Source organism: Chlorocebus sabaeus, chromosome 17 (assembly GCF_047675955.1).
Source record: "Chlorocebus sabaeus isolate Y175 chromosome 17, mChlSab1.0.hap1, whole genome shotgun sequence".
NCBI lineage: Eukaryota > Metazoa > Chordata > Mammalia > Primates > Cercopithecidae > Chlorocebus > Chlorocebus sabaeus.
This window is the reverse complement of record NC_132920.1, coordinates 9,723,199-9,736,154: the sequence shown is the minus strand read 5'-3', so window position 1 is coordinate 9,736,154 and position 12,956 is coordinate 9,723,199. Positions and strand designations below refer to the sequence as shown.

At 36.6% G+C, this 12,956-nt stretch overlaps 1 protein-coding gene across 1 annotated transcript in view; it reads left to right on the top strand.

Annotated features, from left to right (window-relative positions):
• The window catches only part of LOC103222193 (uncharacterized), a 202,110-nt gene that overhangs the window by 116,008 nt on the left and 73,146 nt on the right, over nucleotides 1-12,956 (top strand). The window contains exons 9-10 of the mRNA XM_073006213.1: nucleotides 5,480-5,556; nucleotides 12,694-12,818. Of these exons, the coding sequence (XP_072862314.1) occupies nucleotides 5,480-5,556; nucleotides 12,694-12,818 (202 nt within the window). The remainder of the gene's footprint in view (nucleotides 1-5,479; nucleotides 5,557-12,693; nucleotides 12,819-12,956) is intronic.

Below are 12,956 nucleotides of genomic sequence, written 5' to 3'. Positions count from 1 at the left end.
GTATATTAATTTTAACTTAACAATTCGATTAAAAAAAATATCAGTTGGATTCTGGTTTTCTGGAGTTAGCCAGGGGAAATGCAGGGTGTGTAGTAACAAAGTTGCCAGGGACATCCTTATCTGATGCAAGCTTGTAGAAGCTGCAAGGAGTGAGGTGGCCTTTGCCCTGTGCCCTAAACACCATGTAGGATTTGGGTGACAAAGTGAGAGCTTGTATGAAGGGGGTTTGCAGTGAACTCTCAATAGTCCTCCTGTATCTTAGCTCCCCAGCTTCTAGTTTTTTGAGTGGAATTCTTGAGTCAAAGAGTTTGCTTATTGTAAATGCTAATAGATGTTACTAGTCTGCTTTTCAAAAAACTTTTAAAAATACATTTTGACAAACAACATGTAAGAAAATCAATTTCTTTCCACCCTTTTTCTTAAAATGGCCTTTTTCTTCTTGATCCCCCTTCAGGCCTTCCATCCATACTTCCGTAACTCTTCAATTCACCTGCCCCATATAACCCATTTTATTTTATATTGAATATATCATAATATATATATTTTACATATAATGTAAAAAAATTATATATAATATAAAAAATATATAAAACAAATTATATATAATCTCCTTTTTGTGCAGTGATAAAAAGTACCTCTATAAATGTACATGTCCCTGTGTGTATGTCCGTGTGTGTGTGTGTGTGTGTGTGTGTGTCTGGTTATATGGGGCAAGTAAATTGAAAAGGAATCAGGGAACTATGGATGGAAGCCCTGAAGGGGGATCTAGAAGAAAAAGGCGATTTTAAGAAAAAAGGTGGATGTGTATTTTATGACTTGTAGAGATGACCATAATGTCTTATTGAATGGAAAATAAAAATTTGCAAAAAACGAAAAAGCATATGCCATGAATTTATCTCAGTTGAATGTCTCTCTCTCCCTTCATCCCTCTTCTGCCTGTATCTGCAGAGGTAGAAAGCAATGAAGACTCAAGCTAGGGTTATGGAGAAAGGGAGGAAGAAATGGCCGTTAAACTACTGAACGAGGTAGAAGATAATGTGACAAGGCATTAGATGTGGATGACAATAGAGTAGGAAAATTCAGGCAAGACAGAGAATTTTGAGTCTGGGTGGAAGGAGAATAGCAAAGTCATGAAAAGAGAGAGAAAAATACGAGAAAGGAGCCCTTGGACAGGCATGAGGGTCAGTTGTGTTTTGCATGTCTGAGCCTGAGGTGTTAGCAGGACCCCAGGTGCCACGTCTACTCACCTTGCAGTGGGAAAGCATGCAAGAAAATCATACAAGGACCCCAAAAGTTCTTTGTTTATTTATCTTTTGTGTATGTATGGTTTGACTATTTAGTGTGAAAAGGTTTTGTGAGCTTGTAAGTAAAAGGAGAAACAATGAAAGAAAACATTGATACACAGGACTATATAAGACTGAAAATTATATCTTATATATACACACAACTCTCAAAGAAATTAAAAGACATGTTGCAAACTGAGAAAAATATTTTGAACCATCACATCAGGTAGAGTAATATCTTTAATATGTAAACGTAAAAATTACAAAGAAAATATTAAATGTGACAGCTGAAAAATTTGGGGAAATGGCATGGAAGGGAATCTACATAAATGCTCTGCAAACATAAAAATATTCAAATGTATTAGATTTCTAGGATTTCCAATGAAGACAACAACGAGATTTATTATTTTGTCCACTAAGCAGACAAGTTTTGGCAAGCATGTGGATAATTAGATACTTTCCTGCATTGGCCATTACAATATAAACTTTTATAATTCATTTTATAGAGCAAAGACAAAAAACCGTAAGCATTTGATTTAGTATCCCTAATCCTGAATACTCATTTCAAGAAAATAAGCACAGAAGGACAATAAAATTTTTGTAAAATATGTGCAACATGATATAAATATTAACCAAAGGGGGCTGGTTAAATCCAACCATATTGTGTATTACTGTTCAGTCATTAAAAATCATACATTGGGGAATATTTAATAATCAGTAAAAAACACAATATATTAAGTGTAAAGAAGGATGCAAACTACATATATGATACGATCACAGTTTGGTAAAATATTGTATTATAGATATATTTATATAACGTAATAATTTCATGACACATGACATAAATATTACATAGCATATATAAATAATTATCTAATATACATATATTGCTATATATGTTTTTATAAATAGGAAGATCTGTTTTAAAGCAAAGAACATTTTACATGAGAACTAAGAAAATATTAAAGACTTTTAGGAGTCTCTCTCTTTGATAGAGACTTTATTACCCTAACAGGCACACCATCACTACATTTTAATAACATATAGGGATGTAAGTCCTGTTAAATTAGAAATTATTTCTAGTAGGGAGATTTCTAAGATGGTCTTCCAAAGATGTTCAAGATCTAATCCCCAGAATGTTTACACATCAGCAGAGAGATTATCGGGGTGAACTTAATCACATGAACCTTTAAAACTAGAAAACATTCTTATGCCAGTGGCAGAAAAAAAGGTTAGAGAGATTCAAGCAAGGAAAGGACACAACCAGTTGCTGCTGACCTGAAGGCCATGGGGATCCCATGGAAATTAGGAGAAGAGAATGAATTCTGCCAACTTTCAGTAAGCCTGAAGAAGACTCCAAGACTCAGATGAGAGCTGCAGCCCTGGCTCACACATTGATTTTTGGCGTTGTGAGACTTAAATAGAGAAAGCAGCTGAACCTTGCTATGCCCAGCTGAGCCACAAAAAATGTGAGACAATAAAAAGATGTTGTTTTAAGTCACTAAGTTTGTGGTAATTCATTCCAGCAGTAATAAAATGTGTCCAATGTTTAAATGTGTGTATAAGTAGAAAATGTGGTGTGGCTTCTCAAGTAGGATACAGCAGAAGGATGAAATGCATGGCCTTTGTGGTCAAAAATAACTGGCACTGAATTTCAGATTTTCCTCTAATTGGCTGTCTAATTTGAGGGAAGTTCTTTGATCTGAGTCTCAATTTCCAAATGTATCAAATGGGGGAATGGTAACTATTTTAACGTGTGTGTGTGTGTGTGTGTTTGTGGTGTAAACATAATATATACAGAGTTCTTAGAAAATACTAAAAAGTGCATTCTTTTATTATTTCATATTTATATTTGTTATTCCAGCTAGAAATTATACACCAAGAATTTAAATTATAAGACTTTAAAAAGAATAATACATTAAAATATACACTAAATTTATAAATATTGAAGTATTTAAATAATATTTAATGTAACCATCAAGTCATCCATTATAATATATAATAATATATGTCATTATATATAAATATTAAATTAATCATTAGATTATGATTACATATTATATACAATATATAATTATATATTTGTTTTAACATATGTTTATGTATGTTTTATATATGTTTAGATATGATATTTTATATGTAAACATATATAATCATTATAATGATTAATTTAATATGTAATTAATTTATGATTAATATAAATTACTATTATCAAAATTTTATATTTAAATAATATATTTAAAACCTAAATAAAAATGTTTTCTACACTACTTTCCCTTCTCCTCCTTTTCTTATTGTCATTTTGACCATAACAATCTCACTACCAACAAATGCTGCTTTAGACCCAAAGAAAGGGAGCTCTTCCAGGGATCTATGTGACTGAAGTATCAGGTGTCTCAAAGAAGACGTGCCTGACCCATCTGAATTTCCATGGAGAAGGATATTTCTCAGTATCTGCCTTTATCTTGGCGCAGTACACTGGAGGCAGTGTCAAGAAACACAATGAGACATCACTTCCCAAAATGCTTGCCCCACACAGACCTAGACTGGGGATCAAGAAGCTGGCGGGGTCACCCTTTGGGAAGAAAAGGTTTCTGAAGCATGCAGACACACAGTCTATGTTCTCAGAATCTTACACTTCTTAAATCTCATTGTAAAATGTCTACAAGGGTCTGGGCGCTGTGGCTCATGCCTGTACTCCTAGCACTTTGGGAGGCCAAGGCAGGCAGATTGCCTGAGCTCAGGAGTTTGAGACCAGCCTGGGCAGCATGGCAAAACCCCTCTCTACTAAAAATACAAAAAATTAGCTGAGTGTGGTAGCTCATGCCTGCAATCCCAGCAGCTCGGGAGGTTGAGGCAGGAGAATTGCTTGAACCCAGGAAGTGGAAGTTGCAGTGAGCTGAGATCATCGCGCCACTGCACTCCAGCCTGGGCAACAGAGCAAGACTCTGCCTCAAAAAAAAAAAAAAAAAAAAAAAAGGTCCACAAAGGCAATTTCAAAGGACAGAGGATGACACCATTCAATTCCTGGAGGGAGAAAGGGGGACAGAAAACAAGGCTTTGACCGCTCACAACACACGCTATCTGTTTTGATAAAATAGACTTTCAGGTCAACCCCCACATCAAAGCTGTGGCTGTCCTGAGGCACTCCAAGCACCAGCATCTTCTGGGCCAGGATATTTGTCACAAGACCCTGGGGATAGACCTTGCCATATGGGTTCAGTGAAATGAGTGGTCAAGACAATGACTTCGGAGGTATAAAGCTGTAGGAATACCTGCTTATAAGCGCTCCTACCATTTATTTATTTATTTTTCCTTTAAGCAACATCTGATTGGTTTGGAAAGTACTCTGTGTCAGGCACTGTGCGAGACACTATAGGAAAAGCAAGGGTGAAAAGATACCTTGTCTCTTAAGGAGTTTGCAGTCTAGAACAGTGCTCACAACTGGCCATGTTTTGTCCCAAGGAACATTTGGCAAAGTCTGGAGACATTTTTGGTTGCCACGACTAGTGGTTGGGGGTTAAGTAGAGGGTGCTGCTGGCATTGAGGAGGTAGAGGCCAGGGATGCTGCTAAACAAAGCACAGGGCAGCCACCACAACACAGAATTATCCAGCCCGATATGTCAATAGTGCCCCAGCTGAGAAACCTTGATATAAACATGCAAGATATGTCAAAGATACCTAAAACTCTATTTTCTGGGCTTACATGTTCAATTAAGGAGTTCTCTTTTTTTGTTTTTAACATTATATTGCAAAACTTATGAGTCAGCTTCTTGGGAGAGTAAGTAAAGTGAGAAGCACCGGTTGCAGGCAGGGACCAAATCTCCCTAATCTCAGAGTTTCATATTGAACCATTGATACAAGGTGCAGGAGGGCTTCCTTGAAAATGTGATCCCAGAAACATAGCTGATGATAGAGAATCCTACCCAGATGAGGTAGGAAAGCAGACCAGACACAGCTACTGCTTGTAAATTATATCCCGTGGTGTGGCTGAGGGTAGAGTTCTACTTGAAGTTCATACACTGGCTGAATTAAAACCAGGGACATAGCTTAGAGCCTTCGTTTTAGAATTCTTTCTTCTACCCCCATTTGTCAAGGCATATATAAGCTCTTCGATTTCAGCAGTGTGAGTTTACACATCCTCTCAAGTGAAAATGTGTCATATATTTTTTCTACCTTTTTGTTTTTAACCCTAGGGAGCATTACTACTAAAATCGGTCCCTGTTCTATGGACTATGATCCCAATCTCTTAAAAGAAGACCTGCACTCTCAGGTAAGATGAAGGCTGTAGAAGTTGGCTTTGGAAAGACCATGAAAACAGCAGCCGCTGGTTATAAACTATGATTTCTTAAAATGTATTTCCAGGTAGAAAGTAATTTGGTCTTCACAGCAGGTTTGAAGTGTGGGATGTGGTGAAGTGGCTGATGTTTTGAGAAATCAGCAATGCCAATAAATTTTTATAACATTGGAATCAGACTTCTTTAAGCTATTGAAGACTTTAGTTAAATTAATCAGTCTACGAGACTGTTTTCAGTTCAAGCAGGATGATTAGAAAATGTGCTGATTGTGCTGTGTTTCAGTGATTTATTTGGCACGATCATGGCTGCCATGAAGTCTGTATAGAAACTATCTTGGTAAAGTTAGATAAATTAAGTAGACTGGATTTCCAAAACATTGGCCGAATTAATATTACTTGTATTGCTGGATCCAGTTTTTAGATACTTAACATTTTAAAAATCTGTATCTGCCTAGACCGGGTGACTTTGAATTTTAAGTATTTAAAAAATTTAACTTGGCTAGAAAATTGAAGTAAAAGAACCCAACCCACCCCTACAATCTGGTCCCTTTGTGTACAATTTAACTGAATCATTATCTTAATTTTATACCTTCCTGACTAAATGCATATTGTTCTACAGGGCCATCTTTCACGTCTTGCTCTCACTACTGACATTAAAGTAAATCTTTTCTTTATTAACCTCTAAATTGTGGGCCATCATTTAATCAAATAAATGACTGTGTTTTTAATGTTCAGGTGACTACTTACAGAATGTACAATTGTGATTGCTTCTATATTGCAGACTTTTTACATTGCAGACCTTCTATATCACAGGCTATATTAAAGATAAAAGCTCTGAAATAAAAAGTTTAGTGAAATCTGTAACAATGAGAGGTACCATTTACTGAGAATTAGGACATTACTAGGTGCTGGCGAATTTTTTCAGTCTACAACAAATGACTCATCTTATTCTCACAGCGAAATAATGAGATAGATATTGGTATTATCATCATTATCCCCAACTTAGAGATGAGAAAAAATGAAGCATAGGAAAATGAAGTAAATTAACCAAAATTATATTACTAATTAAAGTATATAACTGGGTTTTGAACCCAGACTGTCTGGCTCTAGAATCCCTATTTGTAGCAATCATGGAAAAACATAAGTTATGTGTGTTAGCCAGGTATGTTTTCTACTTCTTGGTTTTTATAATCTTGATTTCAGGTCTAGGGTATGGAAATCATGGGGCAATCCTCTAGCAAATAAAAAATGGGTGAATAAATGTCACATTCTTTTAGTACATATTATGTATTCAGGTCATTTTACATGTAGTCCGTGAGAAACTAATGAAAAAAGATGTTTGTGCAACTTCTACAATACTATGGGTCTAATACTAGCCTTTTAATTATTTTTGTAAAATTCTCATAGCAGTCGTTGACCATGAACTTTGAGATTAGAAGCAAGGCTAAAGTAGGTAAGGTGAGAATGAATATGTTCACTCTAAAAACCTAAAACTCTCCCCCATATTTTCTGAGTTTACATGTTCAATCAAGGAGTTCTCTTTATTATTATTATTATACTTTATGTTCTAGGGTACATGTGATCATGTGGGCTTCATCCCTGGGATGCAAGGCTGGTTTAACATACACAAATCAATACACGTAATCCATCACATAAAGAGAACCAAAGGCAAAAACGACATGATTATCTCAATAGATGCAGAAAAGGCCTTTGACAAAATTCAACAGCCCTTCATGCTAAAAACTCTCAGTAAATTCGGTATTGATGGAATGTATCTCAAAATAATAAGAGCTATTTATGACAAACCCACAGCCAATATCATATTGAATGGGCAAAAACTGGAAGCATTCCCTTTGAAAACTGGCACAAGACACGGATGCCCTCTCTCACCACTCCTATTCAGCATAGTGTTGGAAGTTCTGGCTAGGGCAATCAGGCAAGAGAAAGAAATAAAGTGTATTCAATTAGGAAAAGAAGAAGTCAAATTGTCCCTGTTTGCAAATGACATGATTGTATATTTAGAAAACCCCGTCGTCTCAGCCCCAAATCTCCTTAAGCTGATAAGCAACTTCAGCAAAGTCTTTGGATACAAAATCAATGTGCAAAAATCACAAGCATTCTTATACACTGATAACAGACAAACAGAGCCAAATCATGAATGAACTCCCATTCACAATTGCTTCAAGGAGTTCTCTTTTGATTTTATTTTTAATATTTTATTCTAAAACTTATGAAGCAATTGCTTGGGAAAGTAAGTTTTTCCCTGGGGTCCAGGCACATTGGGAAGGTGTCTTCATGCTGAATGGCTTTCAGAGGCAGCACGTACATGTTGGGACCTGCATCTCAGCCCCATCAGTGCTGTGGGAAGACAGAGCCAGGACACACCCAAGTTATAAGCAACCAAGTGTTACGGGTAAGGGCATTTATACCACCTTCTAAGCATAGAAATACCCCTCTCTTGACAATAAACAGTCTCAGCCTGAGACTCCACACTCCAATTTAAGCATTTTATTTTTTCTCATGTTCTTAGAGTATCAGGAATTAACTTGGATCTTCAACTAATTTTTAAAAATTCTAACCTAAGCAGTTCATAAAATGGCCGTGGGAAAATAAGGTTAGTGTTGCACTTCAAATGTGAAGCATCAGTTTTTCAAATGTAAATGATCAGTGAACAGTTTACATGTGTGATATCAAGTGTCCAGAGATGCTAGTCATCTTCCAGTGGGTAGAAACAGAAGCCCGAGGGACTCAGTACTTGAGGGGTCTCTCTAGCATATCCTGAGCTACCTGGCCAGGGATACGTTGTTTTCCTCTGCGTACATTAATGGAAGCCTGTCCTGTGAAATTCTCTGATGAACACATCAGGCATGAGTTAAAGAAAGGGGAAAGAGTATTTCTGCTGGATGGTCTCAGGATTTAGGCTGAATCTAATTTGGAGCTATGATTGTTTTTGGATGATGGTAATAGCACTGATGGAAATGAACCTGATGTCATATTTATTTGCTTTTGATAGTTCAGGCACACCTGGTGTTTGTTGTTGTTATCTAGGACTTGCAATTCTGTGATCTTATTAACACAAGCCTCTTAGCAGAGTGTTTCCACCGCAAACCTTCCTCCCCTGCCTTCTTAAAAACTGGTGAGCATCACTTAGGCCGGCATTAAAGCTTCCACGGCTGCTCACTTCTGATCTTCCCAGGGCAGTTCAAAAGCATTTGTAATCCTCTGGATTCAGCCCTTTGTTCACCATTTCCTCCTTCTAAGGCTTTCTCTTTTGATGAAAACAATCCCCTTGCCCTTCATCTGGCCAGATGGGCAGGTGAACAGTTCTCTCCAGAGACCCACGGAAAAACCCTGTGAGGGGTTTGGAGAAGAAATGCTGCTAAGTGGAGCTTCACTATGCTGACACCGTAATACTTTTCCAGTGCCCTGGTAGCCCTGCCTGTGAACTGCCAGCTCTCTCTGCACTCACAGACTTATCCTCTCACCAGTTCGTGGCCCTCATCCTTCTCTGTAAACTGATTGGCTCATGAAAGGAATTATGGCAAAGGGGCAGAAACCTCTGGATCCTCAACTAATTTTAAAGTTTCTAACCTATGCAATAAGGAACCCTGAGCTTTGCTACCTACCATACGACACAATTAAATAGGGTTATGTGTCATCGGCTTAGATAACTTTGAGACTTGGCTCCTATAACATTTTTTTCATGGCAGTTGAAAAGAAATGCGATAATAACTCACAAGAAATGGAAGGGTGTTAAATATTCAATTGATTACTTATGCTGTATAGGATATGGTACCAGATACTACTTATATCCTTAGCATTGTAAAGCATTTTACATGCTATTCTCACACCTCCTGGAAGAATTATATACATACATAAATTATATATATGTGTAAATTATACGTTATATAAATTATATATGTATAATATATCTAATATAATATGTATGTTTCTCTTCATGAGTGTCTTATCTCTATTCTTTAAATTTAAAACTTCAATTCATGGACTTTAAATAATCCATCTGCGTTCACAAAGTAGTAAAAAGACTTGAATGTGTCTTCTGATCACCACCTGACTACCCTTTTTGCTATAGCACTATATATTTTAGATTTTCGAAATTCCTTAAAACACTTTCGCCTCTCAGTTTGCATTGCATTGGAAGAAGGTTCATTCATTGTTTCGTGACCAGTGTTGGATTTGACCACCAATATTCACAAACCAGATTTTTAGTCTACGAGTTTGAAAATCAGATTCTAAAATTTAGCAACTTATATTTAAAGATTTGCTTTTGATTTCTGTGGCAAGTCAGTATATGAGTAACAATACACACAACATATAAAATATGATGCTTTGGAATAAATTTGTACCACCAATTTCTATTTTAAAGTATAGATATTAATCTCTTTAAAGACATTGCTGTTGAAAAAAATTAATGATGATGTTCTTAGGGTTCAGAATACAGACAGGATTTATAGTTGTAACGAGGCAGAAAATCTACTTTCTGTCTTCTGAGTGCTGACAATATGGTTCAGGCATTGTTTTTCAGGCATATATTTAAGATATACATTTGTGTTTGGAAGACTGTTTATATTATGAAAGTGCTTCCATGTGAACAGGCTTCATACATCCTGGTACTTACCTGGGAGTTTCTCTGTACACACTTACCTTTTGTTTTGGAATCAGAAGTTATTTCTTTGTATTTTTGTTCCTCTTTTGAATCAGTTCTTTGGAGATGAACTAGTTTCCATGACTTAATGTCTTCCCAAAAATCCATCTGAAGGAATTTTTAGTGCCTTAATTTAAATATTTCTTAAAGGAAATATAAAAGTTCAAGAAATGTTTGCAATAGTTAGTATTCACCGATGTTTTTCTTTATGACTTGGCAACTAGAGGTAATGTCCACTGTTGCTGTTATTATAATGTGATTACTTAATAAAATGGCTTCTAATTACTGTTTCTTGAGATCTACCGTATGCTTATAACCACGTGAAGTGCTTGGAAGACAAAGAAATATACTATATCCCATTTCTGCCATGAATTTGGTTTGAAGAAACTATGTAGATATTCATAGAGAAACCAGAAAGAAAGCAATTTATGCACTGTATCATGAAAAACCTTTACTTTATCCAATCAGCAGCTTTGGTGGGTAAACCAAATTTATGGTATAGTTCTTGGTAGCCATTTCAACCTTCTGTTGAATGAGATTGAATAAAGTATCTAAACAACTCATCAGGAAATGCCATCAAATTGAAACTTTAAAGTTACAAAGGCCTTTTTTTCAGCAACCTGGCAAAGTGTGCCAATCAAATATATATTTAGTTGGGACAATTCAAAGATCTCATATTTTTTCAAGAATCTTGATACTCTTTAATTTACTTAGGGATGGAGTAATTAAAACTATCAACATTGAATAGTCTACTCAAAAATACTTCTATGCTATAGAAGCTAAAATAAAGGACCACAATGAAAGGCATTTACTTTAAATTGATATCTGTCATAACTGGATTTTCTTCTTAAGGTAATCAAATTGATCAATTTTATAATAAAGGAAATGAAACTTGTTGAGTTCACTGGGGATTTGACGACACATCTCATTCACCTGAGTTTCATGCTTAGGTTTTCCTGGCTACAACAATCTGTCAACCCAAAGCAACATTTTGCAATTTCAAGCTATTCCAACTACAAAGTTGTGCTAAAACTTGTGTGGGCTAATATTAAGGAATTTCAACCAAACTGACCTCTTACAAATAATCATTTAAAATGTTTGACAAGGGTCTCAAGAAAAGGGGAGAGGAGTTTTAACAAAACTATCTTATAAATGCAAGTCATGCCTGATTTTCTGCTTCTCTAGACTAATGATTTTCAAACTCCTTATCAGCACATGGGTTAGGCCATTCTTGCATTGCTATAAAGAAATACCTGAGTCTGGGGAATTTATAAAGGAAAGAGACTTAATTGGCTCATGCTTGTGCAGGCTGTATCAGCATAGCTGCAGCATGTGCTTCTGGTGAGGACCTCAGGAACCTTACAGTCATGGCAGAAAGCAAAGCAGGAGCTGGCACATCAAATGGTGAGAGCAGGACCGTGAGAGAGATGGGAGAGGTGCCATATACTTTCAATCAACCAGATCTCACAAGAACTCACTATCTTGAGGACAACACTAAGCCAGCCATGAGGGATCTACCACCATGATCCCAGCACCTCCCCACTGTGCCCCACCTTCAACACTGGGGATTACATTTCAATACCATGTTTGGAGGGGACAAACATCCCAACCATGTCAGTACCATTTATAGTAAAAGCTTAGCAGGGGACCCCAATAAATAAAACAGGTAAAAACCGAGCTTATAGGGTGGGAGAGGAAGGAAGAGCCCTGCTAGGTTAGCTGCTCCCCCTTCCAATTCCCCACCATAGCGGGGCCCCAAGAACCCTTAGTTGAGCCACAGGGCTCAGTTTGCCTTCTGGACCCATCATGAACTTGAATTTTTCAAGTTCTAGGAAGGAGCTCCATAGACATCATGCAATTCCTGTGCTTAAATGGATGCTGTTGAGAATCACTGGCTGGGGGACTCAGGAGCCATTAGTGACAATGCTAGAATGAAATAACCTGCCAGAGCACAGAACAGAGGCAAAGAGAGTCCTGGTAGCCTTCAAGTCCTTGATTCTTGTGTTCTTGAAATTCAGCAGAATTTCCTTCTCTTTTCCTTCTCCATAGACTTGTTGTTCAAATCTCCCTTCAAATTACTCTGTTGAGAGCTAGCTCAAGTTGCATTTATTTCACTTGCATCCAAAAGTCCTGATTCAGTACAAATACTGTGACCATCATTATGTTTGTCTTTCCATTCTGACAACATTTACATAAGCTGTCCCATGTGAAATAAGACAAAAGTGAACATGTCATGGTCTCTGCCTTGACAGAGATAAAAATTTAGTGAGAGTATCTAGAGCATAAAACAATAATTTCAATGCAAAACCCATGCCTAACGATGCCTCTTCATGATCAATGATTCTATAAGTCATTCTAGGGAAAATGTCACTGAAACTAGGTGAACTTTCAATCTCCTATTAATAAAATACTTCATTTTTTCCATATTTGTTAATTTATTTGACAAGGGAGATAGCCTGACGGATCATTCTGTGAAAGAAAAATCAACTGTTTTGAGAACTGGAGAAGCTGAAGATTATTCACAGGACATATCTTACTTGGAGGAACTGGAGGAACACCGATTTTCTGTCTGGTGAGTCACTATATCCTTTCTTTTCATTTTCAAATTTAAATGTATTGACTCCAGCAAGAATTATTATTTTATTATTTGTTTATTCAACAAATATTGATTGCATTCCTATTGTAGGCTATAGAATGTGTACTCTGACTT